Source organism: Anthonomus grandis, chromosome 19 (assembly GCF_022605725.1).
Source record: "Anthonomus grandis grandis chromosome 19, icAntGran1.3, whole genome shotgun sequence".
Classification (NCBI taxonomy): Eukaryota; Metazoa; Arthropoda; class Insecta; order Coleoptera; family Curculionidae; genus Anthonomus; species Anthonomus grandis.
In genome coordinates, this window is record NC_065564.1 from 8,228,367 (window position 1) to 8,247,830 (window position 19,464).

The 19,464-nt window shown below is 31.5% G+C and overlaps 2 protein-coding genes across 8 annotated transcripts in view; both read left to right on the top strand.

Moving 5' to 3' along the window:
* The window catches only part of LOC126747556 (peroxisome assembly factor 2), a 128,846-nt gene extending 114,868 nt beyond the window's left edge, over positions 1–13,978 (top strand). For 3 of the 4 annotated variants that reach the window (XM_050456283.1, XM_050456280.1, XM_050456282.1), the window contains 3 exons: positions 6,157–6,286; positions 6,342–6,481; positions 13,689–13,978. In XM_050456283.1, coding sequence (XP_050312240.1) covers positions 6,157–6,286; positions 6,342–6,481; positions 13,689–13,855 — 437 coding nt within the window. In that variant the 3' untranslated portion in view covers positions 13,856–13,978. Of the gene's footprint in view, positions 1–6,156; positions 6,287–6,341; positions 6,482–6,536; positions 6,830–13,688 lie in introns of those variants that run through there. The other variant, XM_050456281.1, reaches the window with a different exon arrangement.
* Positions 13,979–16,616: 2,638 nt separating this feature from the next.
* The window catches only part of LOC126747264 (uncharacterized), a 176,300-nt gene continuing 173,452 nt past the window's right edge, over positions 16,617–19,464 (top strand). For all 4 annotated transcript variants that reach the window (XM_050455791.1, XM_050455793.1, XM_050455792.1 and 1 more), the window contains exon 1: positions 16,617–16,924. In XM_050455791.1, coding sequence (XP_050311748.1) covers positions 16,798–16,924 — 127 coding nt within the window. In that variant the 5' untranslated portion in view covers positions 16,617–16,797. The remainder of the gene's footprint in view (positions 16,925–19,464) is intronic.

Here is a 19,464-nt window from a genome sequence, read left to right on the forward strand (position 1 = left end):
CATTAGAATGAAATAAAAAAAATAGTCCTTGTCTTTTATTAATGTTTTCCGTTGTTGTCAAGTTTAAGCCACATTATTAATTAATAAATCATTCTGTCGTCTTTAATCTTTGACAGTAAATAAATGTTGCGCAACTTTTTTTAAAGGTTTCTTTAATGTGAGATCCGGTAATTTATATATGTAGTAGAAAGAGATAGAAAATAGCCAATGTCGATAGCTAATATTTTCTATTGTTGTCAGCTTTAAACCAGACTGCTCATTCACTAACCGCACTTGTGTGTACGTTTAAGGACTAATAAATGTTGCGCAACTTTTTTGTAAGGTTTCTTGTAAGTGAGATCTGGTAATTAATAAACGTAATAAAATGAAATGGAAAATAGTCCGTGTGTCCTGTGTCCTGTGTTATTGACTATGTTGACAATGTTGTCGCCCTTTATTTTTGACAGTTGATAAATGTTGCGCAATCTTGTTCAATAAGTTCTTTAAATCGATAATCATTAATCTTTACATTTCTATAGTGCATGTTTGACCATTGACATGTTGCGCAACTTATTTAACAATTATTAGTTTTGTCAGCTGTTTTTCTCTGTTGCGCAACTTTGTTCTATAATTTTTCAAAGCAATAATCGTTAGTCATTAAATGTATTAGAATGAGATAAAAAAAATAGTCCTTGTCTTTTATTATTGTTTTCCATTGTTGTCAAGTTTAAGCCACATTGTTCCTTAATAAATTATTCTGTCGTCTTCATTGTTTGACAGTAAACAAATGTTGCGCAACTTTGTTTTTTAAATTGATAGTCGTGAATCATTAAATGTATCAAAAAGAAATGGAAGATATTCCATGTCTTTTATTAATGATTTCCGTTGTCAAATTTAAACCAGATTGTTTATTAATAAATTATACTATGGTCTTAAGCAGTAAATAAATGTTGCGCAACTCTTTTTAAAGTGAGTTCTGTTAATTGATAAACGTAATAGAATGAGATGGACAATAATTTTTATCTTCCAATAATTATTTCCGGTGTTGTCGTTTGATATTTGACGAATGTTGCGCAACTTTGTTCAATAAGTTTTTAAACGTTCTGTTTATTGATGAAATTGTCTTTGTCGTGCGGCATGTTTGAGAGTTGATAAATGTTGCGCAACTTGGTTTGAAAGATCTTTAAAGAGATACCCGTTAATCAATGTACGTAATAAAAAGAGATGGAACTAGTCCATGTATTTCATTAATTAATTTCCCGTTTTGTCAAATTTGAATCAGATTGATTAGTTGTTCTCTGTTAATTTTTATGTTTGACAGTTATAGTAATAAATGTTGCGCAACCTTGTTCTATAATTTCTTTGAAGCGATAATTATTGAATTTCAGTGTTGCTCAACTTTGTTCAAGTTCTTTAGAGCGGTAATCATTAAATTTTTGTAATTCATGTTTGACAAGTGACATGTTACGCAACTTGTTTAACAATTAAGTAGGTGGCCTATTTAATAAATGTAATAGAAAGAGATGCAACATAGTTCATGTAATAAAAAAACAAGAAAAATAATTTATGAGTAAACGACATTGGCCATTTCCTATCTCTTTCTATTACATTTATTAATTACCAGTCTCACTTCAAATGAAAGTTGCGCAACATTTATTTACTGTCAAACATAAAGACAATGGAATAATTTATTAATGAACAATCTGGTTTAAATTTAACAGCGGAAATAATTAATAAAAGACATGGACTACCTTCCATCTCTTTTTAATACATATAATGATTTAAATTAATCACTCTAAAACAAATATAGAACAAAGTTGCGCAACATTTGTTAGACATCAAACATGCGCAAGTGCGGTTAGTCATTGACCAGTCTGGTTTAAATTTGACAAAAGCGGAAATTATTTATAAAAGACATTGGACTATCTTCGGTCTCTTTCCAATACATTTAATACATAACAGTAAGCACTTTAAAAAAATTATAGAACATTGTTGCGCAACATTTGTTAGACCTCAAACATGCTCAAGTGTGGCTAGTTAGTTAGCAGTTTGTTTAAAAATTAAGTAGGTGGCCTATTCAATAAATGTAATGAAAGAGATGTCACATAGTTCATGTAATAAAAAAAGATGGGATATATTTTATATCCTTCAATAATTATTTCCGTTCTTGTCGAAGTTAAACCATTGTCTTTCGCTCTTAAAATTTGACAAATGTTGCGCAACATCAATGTTCATCAATGAGCAGTATGTTTTCAATTTGACAATACTGGAAATTATTAGTAAACGAGATTGGCTATTTTTCGTCCCTTTCTATTACATTTAATAATTAGCGGGTCTCACTTTAAAGAAAGTTGCCCAACATTAATAAAAGCCATGGACTTTTTACATCTCTTTCTAATACATTTAATAATTAACAATTATTACTTTAAAAAATGTATAGAAGAAAGTTGCGCAACATTTATTATACCTCAAACATGCGCAAATGCGGTTAGTCAATGAGCAGCCTGTTTTAAAGTTGACAACACTGGGAAATATAAGTAAACAACAAGGGCTATTTTCCATCTCTTTCTATTACATTTATTAATTAACGGATCTCACTTTAAAGAAACCTTTTAAAGAAGTTGCGCAACATTTATTTACTGTCAAACATAAAGACGACGTAATAATTTATTAATAAACAATCTGGTGTAAATTTGATGACAGCGGAAATAATTAATAAAAGACATGGACTACCTTCCATCTCTTTTTAATACATATAATGATTTAAATTAATCACTTTAAAACAAATATAGAACAAAGTTGCGCAACATTTGTTAGACATCAAACATGCGCAACACGACCAGTCTGGCTTAAATTTGACCAAAGCGGAAATTATTTATAAAGACATTGGACTATATTCGGTCTCTTTCTAATACATTTAATACATAACAGTCATCATTTTAAAAAAATTATAGAATAATGTTGCGCAACATTTGTTAGACCTCAAACATGCTCAAGTGTGGCTAGTTAGTTAGCAGTTTGTTTAAAAATTAAGTAGGTGGCCTATTCAATAAATGTAATGAAAGAGATGTCACATAGTTCATGTAATAAAAAAAGATGGGATATATTTTATATCCTTCAATAATTATTTCCGTTCTTGTCGATGTTAAACCATTGACTTCCGCTCTTAAAATTTCACATATGTTGCGCAACATCAGTGTTCATCAATGAGCAGTATGTTTCAATTTGACAATACTGGAAATTACTAGTAAACGAGATTGGCTATTTTTCGTCCCTTTCTATTACATTTAATAATTAGCGGGTCTCACTTTAAAGAAAGTTGCCCAACATTAATAAAAGCCATGGACTTTTTACATCTCTTTCTAATATATTTAATAATTAACAGTTATTACTTTAAAAAATGTATAGAAGAAAGTTGCGCAACATTTATTATACCTCAAATGCGCAAATGCGGTTAGTCAATGAGCAGCCTGTTTTAAAGTTGACAACACTGGGAAATATAAGTAAACAACAAGGGCTATTTTCCATCTCTTTCTATTACATTTATTAATTAACGGATCTCACTTTAAAGAAACCTTTTAAAGAAGTTGCGCAACATTTATTTACTGTCAAACATAAAGACGACGTAATAATTTATTAATAAACAATCTGGTGTAAATTTGATGACAGCGGAAATAATTAATAAAAGACATGGACTACCTTCCATCTCTTTTTAATACATATAATGATTTAAATTAATCACTTTAAAACAAATATAGAACAAAGTTGCGCAACATTTGTTAGACATCAAACATGCGCAACACGACCAGTCTGGCTTAAATTTGACCAAAGCGGAAATTATTTATAAAGACATTGGACTATATTCGGTCTCTTTCTAATACATTTAATACATAACAGTCATCATTTTAAAAAAATTATAGAATAATGTTGCGCAACATTTGTTAGACCTCAAACATGCTCAAGTGTGGCTAGTTAGTTAGCAGTTTGTTTAAAAATTAAGTAGGTGGCCTATTCAATAAATGTAATGAAAGAGATGTCACATAGTTCATGTAATAAAAAAAGATGGGATATATTTTATATCCTTCAATAATTATTTCCGTTCTTGTCGAAGTTAAACCATTGTCTTTCGCTCTTAAAATTTGACAAATGTTGCGCAACATCAATGTTCATGAATGAGCAGTATGTTTTCAATTTGACAATACTGGAAATTATTAGTAAACGAGATTGGCTATTTTTCGTCCCTTTCTATTACATTTAATAATTAGCGGGTCTCACTTTAAAGAAAGTTGCCCAACATTAATAAAAGCCATGGACTTTTTACATCTCTTTCTAATACATTTAATAATTAACAATTATTACTTTAAAAAATGTATAGAAGAAAGTTGCGCAACATTTATTATACCTCAAACATGCGCAAATGCGGTTAGTCAATGAGCAGCCTGTTTTAAAGTTGACAACACTGGGAAATATAAGTAAACAACAAGGGCTATTTTCCATCTCTTTCTATTACATTTATTAATTAACGGATCTCACTTTAAAGAAACCTTTTAAAGAAGTTGCGCAACATTTATTTACTGTCAAACATAAAGACGACGTAATAATTTATTAATAAACAATCTGGTGTAAATTTGATGACAGCGGAAATAATTAATAAAAGACATGGACTACCTTCCATCTCTTTTTAATACATATAATGATTTAAATTAATCACTTTAAAACAAATATAGAACAAAGTTGCGCAACATTTGTTAGACATCAAACATGCGCAACACGACCAGTCTGGCTTAAATTTGACCAAAGCGGAAATTATTTATAAAGACATTGGACTATATTCGGTCTCTTTCTAATACATTTAATACATAACAGTCATCATTTTAAAAAAATTATAGAATAATGTTGCGCAACATTTGTTAGACCTCAAACATGCTCAAGTGTGGCTAGTTAGTTAGCAGTTTGTTTAAAAATTAAGTAGGTGGCCTATTCAATAAATGTAATGAAAGAGATGTCACATAGTTCATGTAATAAAAAAAGATGGGATATATTTTATATCCTTCAATAATTATTTCCGTTCTTGTCGATGTTAAACCATTGACTTCCGCTCTTAAAATTTCACATATGTTGCGCAACATCAGTGTTCATCAATGAGCAGTATGTTTCAATTTGACAATACTGGAAATTACTAGTAAACGAGATTGGCTATTTTTCGTCCCTTTCTATTACATTTAATAATTAGCGGGTCTCACTTTAAAGAAAGTTGCCCAACATTAATAAAATCCATGGACTAATCTAATTTAATAATTTAATAATTAATGATTATTATTTAAAAAAATTTATAGAACAAAGTTGCGCAACATTTATTATGCCTCAAACATGCGCAAATGCCGTTAGTAAATGAGCAGCCTGTTTTAAAGTTGACAACACTGGGAATTATTAGTAAACGACATTGGCTATTTTCCATCTCTTTCTATTACATTTATTAATTAACGGATCTCACTTTAAAGAAATCTTTTAAAGAAGTTGCGCGACATTTACTTACTGTCAAACATTAAAGGCAACAAAATAATTGATTAATAAACAATCTAGTTACAAAATTTTACAACAGAGGAAAATCTTAATAAACCACATGGACTATTGTCTATCTCTTTCAGTTACATTTATTAATTACCGGATCTCACTTTAAAGAAAGTTGCGCAACATTTGTCTATACTACAAACATTTGACTAACTACTGTTAAAATTTGACAAATGTTGCGTAACTTTTCGGCCAGAGAGTCATCATGCTGCGCAACTTCTTCGTAAACCATTAAAAAATCACACACTTCCGACATATCCCAAAAATACACGAAAAAAACCGAAATTTTGAACAAGAAATTTTTTTTTTTCGCTACACGGTTGTGCCCTCGGATTTACAGTGCGATGTTTCGACTTTCGGCCACACATCAACAATTTTTCACATGACTCTTAATGTTGATGACGTTTTGCCACATATCTGATCATCTTCGGAGATATGCGACAACAAGCAAGGACCTATATTTGTCGCACCGTTTGCCAAATATTACCGACGTTTCGCCGCGAATTTGACCATCTTCCGGCATATGCTACAACAAACAAGGTCCTATATTTGACGAACCATTTGCCAAACATAAAAACAGTCGAACTTACTTAAACTCGTTTTTAGGGGCCACAAACAGGCCCGACTTAATAGATCCGGCCCTGTTACGTCCCGGCAGGTTCGACAAGTTGCTCTACGTAGGACCTTGCGCAGATCCGGACTCGAAAGTCTCAGTTCTAAAGGCCCTCACGAGAAAGTAATCAATAATCATCGATTTTTTAATCAATCAAACGAGGCGGGTTTTATTGCAGGTTTAACTTAAGTCCGGACCTGGACTTAAAGGAACTGGTGTTGACGTGCCCTAAGAACGTCACAGGGGCGGACTTTTACGGGATTTGTTCCTGCGCATGGTCCACGGCAGCCAAGAGGCTTATAGGGGATATTCAACGGGGTATTTAGGAGAAAAGCGGAAATTTAACGTTTTTTTTTATGTTTTTCCTTTATAGATGGATTGAATGCAGACGATTACTCGTGCAGGGACATCCAGGTCCGCACTGAGGATTTTTTGCAGGCCATCCGGAGCGTAAAACCGTCGATTAGTGAGGACGATTTGAAGTATTTTGATAATTTGAAGAGGGAGTTGAGCTCTAGCTAGTGTAGGCACCAAAGGTTGAAGAAATATTGTTTTTTTATAGTATACAGGGAAGTTTAGGGTTTATTTGTTATATTTGAAAAATTGAGTTTTTTCATTGTTTTTAGCAGGATGTGAGGATCTATATTAAAATTGTTGCAAAATTGTCGATTTTGTTTTATTCCACTATTTTTTCCTTTGACACGTTAAAAAATGGGGTAAAATATACTCTTAAGTCCTATTTAATGTATGCTTCAGATTTGCCTGAATATGGTTAAAATACGTTAAAAAAGTGACATTTCCAAGCGATCCAGAATGTTCCTGAAAAGTGAGATACGGTAGAAAGTGAAAAAATTGTCTTTTGACCCTCAAACTCGCATTAATGACCCTCTGAGAGCCAGAAATCACAGACGATCGCTGTAAAATGGCACCTTTTGTCTGTATTTGGTCTCAATACATCACAAAAGTGACATTTTCAAGCGATCCAGAATGTTCCTGAATAGTGAGATGCGGTCGAAAGTGAAAAAATTGATTTTTGACCCTTTAATTCGCATTAATGACCCTCTGGGAGCCAGAAATCACAGACGATCGCTATAAAATGGCACCTTTCGTCTCTATTTGGTCTCAATACATTATAAAAGTGACATTTCCAAGCGATCCAGAATGTTCCTAAGAAGTGAGATGCGGTAGAAAGTGAAAAAATGAATAACAGCTGCTTTTGTCGTTAATATCTCATCTAATAATACAGTTTTTTTTTTTAAATTTGATATAATTATTTATATGTATATTAATAAATATTTAATACAAAAACAGTGCAATTAGATTGGATATTATGGACGTAAAACGGTGATTTTTTAAAAGAATTTCTTACTGGGTAAATGTTTGGAGTGGGTGGGGGATAAGGATTGTGTTGATGAAAAACAATATTTTTACAGAAAATATATATTTAATATTTAATTTAATAACACAAAACAAGAACATGAAGAACATGAAAAGAAAAAGAAAGATCATGCGTATCATGTTGTAAAACACGAATTTTGCAGAAGAATTCTTTACTGGTAAATTATTTGGGGTGGGTGGGGGGTGTAAGGGTTGTGTTGATGAAAAACGTTTTTATTGCATAAAATAATTGCTTTAAAAGAAAAACATGAATTTATTAAATAATTTACTATCTCAACTATAATTTATATTATTCTTTATTTCTAATCATTTATGCACAGCTTTGTATAGTTTTTATCAACTCAGTCTGTTTAAATGATATTTTTTGAAGTTTATCAGTAAATTACACAGAAGTTTTTATTCTAAGGTAATTATTTTCTGCAAAAAAACCCGTTTTTTATTAACACCACCCTTGCAGCAATATTGCACATATATTACTAGTTCATTACAGTCATATTGCAGCAATGTTTTAATGTCTACTTATTTCATTGCATCCGCTATAGCAATATTTCATGGGGCATGTTACTGTAATATTGCATTAATGTATGTGCTGTATTGTAGTAATACTCATGTAATATTACTTATATCTTTTATTTATTTGAATTAGCAATATTGATCAAATATAACAAAATTAATATTCCATTCTTACTAATAACACTAATAACATTATTGATGAGAGGTAATGAATAATATAGAAAGAAATATATATATATATATACTTTACAGTGATACAACTTACGTCACTTTTCCCCCATTCTTCACACAGTGAGCATGAATGGTTGTATGAGTGCCAATTAGAATATTGTCAATTAGTTTAGCAATATAGTTTGTAAATTGTGTAATATTTAATCAGTCATTAAATATCTTACATAAGCAATATGGCTCTATAATATATATAACACATCGAATTTCAGTGATGTATATCGCATTTGTGACGGTTATTAAATATTGCAAAAGTATTGCAGGTGCAACATAGGTGCAAATAAAATTAACAGTAAGAAGACAAATATATTTAAATTTAAATTGAAATGAAATATTGCTGGAATTTTATATAAACAACAATATTACAGCAATAGTGTGATTGCAATACAGATGCAACTAACTGATATATTGCATTTTCAACAAAAAAGAAATATTGCAGCAATATTACATTTACTATATATGTGCATTATTAACTTTGCAATGTATGTGCAATATTGTAGTAATAAACATGTAATATTATATTTGTTACAATTTAAATACAATATTACTGTAATGTTGTAACAATATTGCAGAAGCAATATATCAAAAGAATTATTGCTGCAATATTTCTGTAATATAACATGCCGACACGATATATATATATATATATATATATATATGTATATTAATAAATATTTAATACAAAACGGTGCTATTAGATTGGATTTTATAAAAAAAAACGCTGATTTTTCAAAAGAATTTCTTACTGGTAAATTGTGTGGGGTGGGTGGGGGGGGTAAGGGTTTTGTTGATGGAAAACATTTTTATTGCATAAAATAATTATCTTAAAAAAATTAATTTATTAAATAATTTACTCTCTCATGTTAATAATTAACTATAATTTATATTATTCTATATTTTTCTTTATTTCTAATCACCCACATAGCATTAGATATCCACTGTATATACCTATAAAGTCCAGAAAGTGCAAATAATGTCGTGTATGTTCTATGTATATATATTACACATTGAGATTAACTTTATTTTTTTATGTTCAAGTATAAATAATATAATGAATATATTTTGTGAAATTGACAATGTCTTGGCGTCATGTAATGTTTTTAATGTTATTATTGTTATTAATAAGAATGGAATATTAATTTTGTTATATTTGATCAATATTGCTAATTCACATAAATGAAAGATACAAGTAATATTACGTGAGTATTACTACAATACAGCACACTCGATTACAAAAGCTCAAATATTTGATTAAATTCTTCTGAAAAATCAGTGTTTTTCGTTCGTAATATCCAATCTAATAGCACTGTTTTTGTATTAAATATTTATTAATATACGTATATATAATTATATTAAATTTAAATAAACAAACTGTGCTATTATATTAAATATTAACGACGAAATTAGCTGTTATTCATGCATATTATTTTGGAAAACAATAATTTTTGAAAACAATTTCTTACTGGTAAGTTGTGTGGGGTGGGTGGGGGGGGTAAGGGTAGTGTTAATAAAAAACGGTTTTTTTTTTTGCAGAAAATAATTACCTTAGAGGAAAAACTTTGTAAATTACTAAAAAAATTCAAAAAAATACAATTTACAAAGATTGAGTTGATAAATACTATACAAAGCTGTGTATAAGTGATTAGAAATAAAGAATTATATAAATTATAGTTGAGAGAGTAAATTATTTAATAAATTAATTTTTTTCTTTTAAGGCGATAATTGTATGCAATAAAAACGTTTTTCAGCAACACAACCCTTACACCCCCCACCCACCCCAAACAATTTGCCAGTAAAGAATTCTCCTGCAAAATTCCTGTTTTTCATCATCATACGCATCATGTTCTTTCTTTTTCTTTTCATGTTCTTGTTTTATATTTTACAGTACATTTGTTTCATACTATAAACTTTAATATATTATTATGTAATTTATGTAATTTTTTATTATCCAGGTTCAAAAATACAGTTTTTAAATTAAAACTATTGGCGTATATGGTCAAGGTATATCTATTAAACTGTAGAATATACATACATCATATACGATTCTGAACAAACGAAAAACAATGTCACGGTCTCATAAACTAATTTTTATTGGCTACACGTGTTTCGCCCTGTATAAGCAGGGTATCATCAGGCCTAAAAACAATAAAAAGGAGGGTGTTCAATATACAATTATTTGCAAAAGATTCTGTGATTAAAAAAAAATAATAGTATAGAATAATATAAACTATAGTTAATTTTCTGTAACCTGAGAGAGTAAATTATTTAATAAATTAATTTTTTTTTTAAAGCAATTATTTTATGCAATAAAAACGTTTTTCAACAACACTTCCTTTACACCCCCCACCCACCCCGAACATTTGCCCAGTAAAAAATTCTTTTGAAAAATCACCGTTTTTCTTTTAGAAAATCTAATCTAATAGCACCGTTTTTGTATTAAATATTTATTAATATACATATATATATAATTATATCAAAATTAAATACAGAAACTATGTTATTAGATTAGATATTAGCGACAAAAGCAGCTGTTATTCAGGGGTGTTATTTTAAAAAACAATGATTTTTGAAATTTCTTACTGGTAAGTTGTGTGGGGTGGGTGGGGGGGTAAGGGTAGTGTTAATGAAAAAGGGGTTTTTTTGCAGATAATAATTCAAAAAGATTGAATTGATAAAAACTATACAAAGCTTTCCATGCTGTGTATAAACGATGAGAAATAAATAATAATATAGAATAAATAATATAAATTATAGTTAATTTTCTGTAACATGAGAGACTAAATTATTTAATAAATTAATTTTTTTTAAGATAATTATTTTATGCAATAAACACGTTTTTCATCAACACAACCCTTACCCCCTCACCCACCCCACACAATTTATCAGTAAGAAATTCTTTTAAAAAATAACCGTTTTTCTTTTATAAAATCCATTCTAATAGCACTGTTTTTGTATTAAATATATATAAATATACATATATTTGTATATTTGTATTTGGTGTGTTTTCTTACAACTTATAAAACCATAATGGCTCATAGACCAAGAAATGTACCCTTTTCCAAAATAGCGGATATGATTTTGATGTTTGGTAAGTTTTAAATATTATTGTAAACAGTAAATACCTGTGAATTCTCAACTAGAAAAATGTTACTCTAATGAGCACTATGCCCAGGCATTCCCAAAACCAATTTCATCCTAAAAGAAAATATTTTTTAAATTTGATTAACCGCCTAGGGGAGACTGGAAGTTTCAGCGAAAGACGGTTCAACCAGGGTAAGAGGAAAAAATTTTAAGAATTGTCGAAGAATCACCAAACATTAGTACTAGGGTTTTGGCTGAACAGATGAGAAATATTGGGAAAACCGAGACACATAATATATTACGGAGTCAACAACTTTACCCATTTCATCTTCAAAAAGTACAGGGTCTTTTACCCGACGATCCCGAGGAAGGAAAGACTTGGTTTTTGTAGATGGTTACGTGAAATGAATAATAGAAATGTGGATTTTATAAAGGCGATTCTGTTTACTGACGAAGCCACGTTCACGAGAAACGGCATGACAAATATCCATAACGCACACATATGTGCTAAAGAGAAACCTAGGGCCATAGTTGAGACACATCATCAAGTAAATTTTAAAGCTAATGTGTGGGCAGGTATTATGGATAAATTTCTTTTAGGACCTGTCATTTTATCAGGTAATTTGATTGGTGATTCATTTCTGTTTCTACAATATTGCCCGATTTGCTTGATGATTTGCCTCTAAATTTAAGACAAAATCTTTGGTTTTAACTCGACGGTGCTCCGGCTCATTTTGCTATAAATGGGATATAGGAACTATTTACATCAAGTATTTCTTAATCGCTGGATTGGTCGGGGTCACCCCGTTCGCCCGACCATACACCTTTGGATTTTTCAGTCTGGGGATGTATGAAAGGCTTTCTGTATATGGTTCCGATTTTAAACGAGGATCATTTAAAGGAAAGAATCATTGCAGCTGGAGAGCATTTCAAGTTGAAACCAAATATTTTTCAAAGCCTTAGATTTTCTTTAATAAAGAGGGCTCGTATGCGTATACAAATGAATGGAGGTCACGTAGAACAAATAATTTAGGGTCATTATTTTATGATTTTTATTATAATAAGTAATTTAGCATTAATTTAGAAAAATTATGTACGTTTATTTTGTTAACTTCTTAAAATGTATCTAGATTTACTAAGAATACTTTTTTTTACAAGAAAAGATTGGATAATTAGAATTTTTTACTAGAACTTTATTATACAGGGGTACAAAAAAATTTTGGTATTTTTAACACATACAATATACCGCAGATGGCGCCCTCTGCAAGGTATAGCGAATCCGTGAACGGAATTCAATTTCTCGTTCCAAAAAACCCCCTCACACCAAATTTTAATTTAATATCTTATGAAACACTCGACTTACTTCAAAAAAAGGATCTTATATTTCTCATTTTGACGCTCTGTATATTGAATACCGAGCGCCCAATTAAAAAATGGCATAACGAAAGTCGCATTATTTTGGTCCACCCTATATGTGGCCGGCGGATTGGCCTCCTTTTTTCGGACACCCTGTATAATTATAACAAATTTAAATAAACAAACTGTGCTATTATATTAAATATTAACAACGAAATCAGCTGTTATTCATGCGTATTATTTTGGAAAACAATGATGTTTAAAAACAATTTTTAACTGGTAACTTGTATGGGGTGGGTGGAGGGGTAAGGGTAGTGTTAATAAAAAAGGGATTTTTTTTGCAGATAATTACCTAAATAAGAAATTACCTAATTACCTAAAGAAATAATTACCTTAGAGAAAAAACTTTGTAATTACTAAGAAAATTCAAAAAATATCAGATTCAAAAAGATTGAGTTTATAAAAACTATACAAAGCTTTCCATGCTGTGTATAAGTGATTAGAAATAAATAAATTATTTGTTTGTCTTTTAGGGTAAATTTTATGCAATAAAAACGTTTTTCATTAACACTACCCTTACCCCCCCCCACCCACCCCACACAACTTACCAGTAAGAAATTGCTTTCAAAAATCATTGTTTTCCAAAATAATACCCCTGAATTACAGCTGCTTTTGTCGTTAATATCTCATCTAATAACACAGTTTCTTTATTTAAATTTGATATAATTATATATATGTATATTAATAAATATTTAATACCAAACGGTGTTATTAGGGGGAAGGAGAAAACTGGTGTTGACGTGCCCTAAGAACGTCACAGGGGCGGATTTTCATGGGATTTGTTCCTGCGCATGGTCCACGGCTGCCAAGAGGCTTATAGGGGATATTCAACGGGGTATTTAGGAGAAAAGTTGAAATTTGCCGGTTTTTTTATGTTTTTCCTTTATAGATGGATTGAATGCAGACGATTACTCGTGCAAGGACATCCAGGTCCGCACTGAGGATTTTTTGCAGGCCATCAGGAGCGTGAAACCGTCGATTAGTGAGGAGGATTTGAAGTATTTTGATAATTTGAAGAGGGAGTTGAGCTCTATTAGTGTAGGCAACAAAGGTTGAAGAAATATGGTTTTTTTATAGTGTACAGGGAAGTTAAGGGTTTATTTGTTATATTTAAAAAATTGAGTTTTTTCATTGTTTTTAGCAGGATGTGAGGATCTATATTAAAATTGTTGAAAAATTGTCGATTTTGTTTTATTCCACTATTTTTTCCTTTGACACGTTAAAAAATGGGGTAAAAAATACTCTTAATCCCTATTTAATGTATGCTTCAGATTTGACTAAAAATGGTTAAAATACGTTAAAAAAGTCACATTTCCCAGCGATCCAGAATGTTCCTGGAAAGTGAGATGCGGTAGAAAGTGAAAAAATGAACTTTTGATCCTTAAATTCGCATTAATGACCCTCTGAGAGCCAGAAATCACAGACGATCGCTATAAAATGGCACCTTTCGTCTCTATTTGGTCTCAATACATTATAAAAGTGACATTTCCAAGCGATCCAGAATGTTCCTGAATAGTGAGATGCGGTAGAATGTAAATAAATGGACTTTTGACCCTTAAATTCGCATTAATGACCCTCTGAGAGCCAGAAATCTTAGACGATCGCTATAAAGTGGCACCTCTCGTCTATATTTGGTGTTTATACGTCACAAAAGTGAAATTTCCAAACGATCCAGAATGTTCCTGAAAAGTGAGATGCGGTAGAAAGTGAAAAAATGGACTTTTGATCCTTAAATTCGCATTAATGACCCTCTGAGAGCCAGAAATCACAGACGATCGCTATAAAATGGTACCTCTCGTCTGTATTTGCTCTCAATACATCACAAAAGTGACATTTTCAAGCGATCCAGAATGTTCCTAGAAAGAGAGATGCGGTAGAAAGTGCAAAAATGGACTTTTGACCCTTAAATTCGCATTAATGACCCTCTGAGAGCTAGAAATCACAGACGATCGCTATAAAATGGTACCTCTCGTCTGTATTTGGTCTCAATACATTATAAAAGTGACATTTCCGAACGATCCAGAATGTTCCTGAATAGTGAGATGCGGTAGAAAGTGAAAAAATGAACTTTTGATCCTTAAATTCGCATTAATGACCCTCTGAGAGCCAGAAATCACAGACGATCGCTATAAAATGGCGCCTTTCGTCTCTATTTGGTGTCAATACGTCACAAAAGTGAAATTTCCAAACGATCCAGAATGTTCCTGAAAAGTGAGATGCGGTAGAAAGTGAAAAAATGGACTTTTGACCCTCAAATTCGCATTAATGACCCTCTGAGAGCCAGAAATCTTAAACGATCGCTATAAAATGGCATCTTTGGTCTGTATTTGGTCTCAATACGTCACAAAAGTGATATTTCCAAGCCATCCAGAATGTTCCTGAAAAGTGAGGGGCGGTTGAAAGTGAAAAAATTGACTTAAATCTTCTTCTTCGTCTTTGTCTTCATCTCCGTCTTACCAGAGACTCAATTGAATTTCTAAATTTTTTTATTTTCTAACTTTGTCTTTCCTTTGTGATTCTGTAATACTCTTTATCCTTTTCTTTTAACTTCTAAATAATTAAAGTTTTCAACTCAGCGAGAGTTACCTGTATCACTAGCCTGAAGGTAAACCTAATGACTGCTGCCTAACAAAATTTGCTGTAACTTTTTTGCTTATAAAGCTATAAAGATAATTTAAAAAGCATTCGCTTAAGAAAAGTCAATGGATTATTTTGTGTTATTATGAAATTTTTGAGAAACTTGTAGTTTTTGAAATATCTGCAAAAGTTGGACCCGACGACTGAGTTTGTGACTGCTGTCTAACAAAACTGACTGTAACTTTTGTACTTATAAGGCGACTAAAGTAATTTAAAAAGCATTCGCTTAAGAAAAGTTAGTGGATTATTTAGTGTTCTTATGAATTTTTTGAGAAACTTGTAGTTTTGGAATTATCTCCAAAAGTTGGACCCGACGACTCAGTTTGTGACTGCTGTCTAACAAAACTTACTGTAACTTTTGTACTTATAAAGCGACTAAGGTAATTTAAAAAGCATTTGCTTGTAAAAACTTAGGGGATTATTTTATGTTCCTATAAATTTTTTGAAAAACTTGTAGTTTTTGAAATATCTTCAAAAGTTAGACCCGACGAATGAGTTTGTAAGTGCTGTCTAACAAAATGTACTGTAACTTGTGTACTCATGAGGCGACTAAAGTAATTTAAAAAGCACTCGCTTAAGAAAAGTCAATGGATTATTTTGTGCTCCTATGAGTTTTTTGAGAAATTTGTAGTTTTTGAAATATCTTCAAAAGTTGAACCCGACGACTGAGTTTGTGACTGATGTCTAACAAAACTTGATGTAACTTTTTTGCTTATAAAGCTATAAAGATAATTTAAAAAGCATTCGCTTAAGAAAAATCAATGGATTATTTTGTGTTTTTATGAAATTTTTGAGAAACTTGTAGTTTTTGAAATATTTTCAAAAGTTGGACCCGACGACTGAGTTTGTGACTGCTGTCTAACAAAACTTACTGTAACTTTTGTACTTATAAAGCTATAAAGGTAATTTAAAAAGCATTTGCTTAAGAAAAGTCAATGGATCATTTTGTGTTCTTATGACATTTTTTAATTTGATTTTTTTTTACCAAAATTTTCCTTCATTGATGACTCTGTCCCTCAAGTGAACCCACCCGGAAAAACCCCCGAAAAAAAAAACCCTCTGATTCACATCATCCCTTCGTCCACATTCGACGAAACGACGCATGCGACAACAGGAAAACCTGTAGCGGAGGAGCGAATTTTCGAAAGGAAATAATCGGGAAAACCAGGCGGCAGGGGGAAAACGGATCCAGGGAACTGCGTGACACCGGCCAGAATTAATTCCGCAGTCAACAAAGGACCCGGCATGTCCGATTACGATTCCGGCATTTTCCTAGTTTTCCACCTTTAGTGAAAGACTCGGTATAAAAAAACTTACTACTCGCGTATATATAGGGTGATAGAGAAGTGAATCAAAGGACAATGGGGTGCAACACCAGCAAGGAAACCGCATTGAAAACCGGCGAAAATGAGGGAAATAGTGCCGACAATGAGGTGAAAAGTGAGGATAAGAAGGAGCAACAGGAGGGTGGGGGTGAAAATTCAACAGGTAGGACTCAAATTAATTGCGGATAATTTGGACTCTTCAGTTTTTTTGAAGATTTTAGTGGCCACTCCTTAGATACTCAATTATTGCTTACTTCACACCAAAATTTCAAAAACTATCCTGTCAATGTCAATGACGTCAGTTGTCAACTGTCAATAGTTTTCGTCAAATTTTCTCGCTAAGAAATGTTTTATTGCTTGTCAATAGTGGGAGTTGTCGAGTAAGGCAGTCGTGCGAAAACAATGTCTTATTTAAATTTCCCGCCAATCATTTAATATTGACAGTAATGACAAATGACGTAAAGATTGACCTTATTCTAATTAGTCAACAAGTTAAAAATCAAGTGTTCAATTTTGCTTTAATTTAAGAACGTTAACGTTAAATGCATGAAAAGTCACCTTGGGAATTTTATGCCAACATCATTTGTCATCGCTTTGAACTGTCAAAACTTTTTGTCAAATTTTCGACAAGTGACGTGTTCAATTTTCATTTGTCATTTGTCATCAGTGTCAATTGTCATTGTTTATTGTAGAATAAGGAAATATGTATTAAAAAGAATTTTTACGACGAACTTTAATTAAAAAACGTTAGCGTTAAATGCATGAAAAGTCGCCCAAGGAATTTAACATCTATGTCATACGTCACAGCTGTCAATGGTTAGATATGGGTCGTGTAAATGGGAGGATCTCATTTGAAGATAGTGACGTGAAAGTTTACAAGCAGATTTCTGTTTTATTAGCAAACGTCTGATTCATGGAAAATGACCCTAAGATAACTCCTTTCATTATTTGTCATAACTGTCAAATGTCAATTTAATTACCGCATAAATGACAGTTCTACCGGTTTTCCACACTTTTTTATACAATGGCCATATTAACGTCATAGGAACTTATTGACAGTGTCGATTGTTGAGTAAAAAAGGCGTGCAAATGGAAAGTCCTATTTGAATTTCCCGCCATTCTTTTAATAATGACAGTGTGCTAAAGGTTTACCCTCTTCTAATTGGTCAATTTTAATTTCGACCATTGCAACCCCTTGACGTTAGAAAAGTGAAAAATCGAGTGTATAAGTCGACTTTAAATGAAAATCGTTAACGTTCAATGCATGAAGTGTGACCCTAGGAAATAGTTAAAACATATTGACCTGAAATTTCCTCTAGTCGCCAACTGTCAATAATTCCCATCACATTCTTGACAATTGACGTAAAGATTGGCTGTCAAATTTAAAAAATGGTTTGAATGCTTGTCAACAGTGTCATTTGTCTAGTAAGGAAGTCGTGTGAAAAATTGTCTTATTTAAATTTCTCGCCAATCTTTCAACAATGACAGTAATGACAAATGACGTAAAGGTTGACCCTGTTGTAATTTATAACATTGCAACCTTTGGACATTGGAAAAGTGAAAATTTAATTATTCAAATCAACTTTAATTGAAAAACATTAAATGCATAGACTCTTCTAATTTTACGTCAACGTATTTTTCGGTTGACAGCTATGCTAAGTGACAGTTGTCAAAGATAAGATATGACTCGTGTAAAAAAAAATTCCATTTGAATTTGCCGCCCAATCTTGATAGTGACGTCAAAAATTACAGACAGATTTCTGTTTTATTGATCTTTGATCCTTTTCATTTCACTCATCGATCATTTGCTCTACGTCAGCTGGTTTCTATTTCATTTCAACAGTTGAGCATCTTAAATTATTTCTGTCTTTGTTTACATAACCCAAGTGTGCTAATGACCGAACCTAGTTTAGTAAATTACAATTTCTTTTGCTCTACGTCTGCTCACTCTTCTGTGCTTTTTTATTTGTTTTCTTATTATTGGAATCATTAGCATTGGGTTTTTCATTTTAACAGATGCACATCTTATAAAGTATTTCTGTCTCTGTCCACTTCACAGTGTAAAAAGTTCTTAAAGTATAAAAATTTAAAAAAATGTAGTGCAAAAAGTCTTTCCTGTCAATGTCAATGACGTCAACATTTTCCGTCAAATTTTTGAGGTAAAGTTTGACTGTCAAGTTTTCTTGGTAAGAATTGTCTCATTGCTTGTCAACAGTGTGAATTGTCGTGCAATATTTTATTTAAATTTCCCGCCAATCATGTAATAATGACAGTAATGACAAATGACGTAAAGATTAACCCTATTCTAAGTGGTCAATTTGAATTTCGACCATTACAACTTGGAAAAGTGAAAAGTCACCCTAGGAAATGTCACGTTAACGACGCTGTCAACTGTCAAAACTTTCCTTCAAATATTTGACACTTGACGTAAAGATTTATTTCTAACTTTTCAATAAAATTCAAAGAAAATATTTGTTAAAAACGATTCTTACGACGAGTTTTAATTAGAAAACGTTAAAGTTAAATGCATAAAAAGTCAAGGAAATTTTCAACGATTTGACAACGTCGTTTGCCATAGCTGTCAGCTATCAATGTTAAGGTATGGGTGGTGTAAAAGGGAAAATCTCATTTGAATTTTCCGTCAAATTTTAGGTACTGACGTAACAATTTACTGGCAGATTTCTGTTTTATTAGCCAACATCT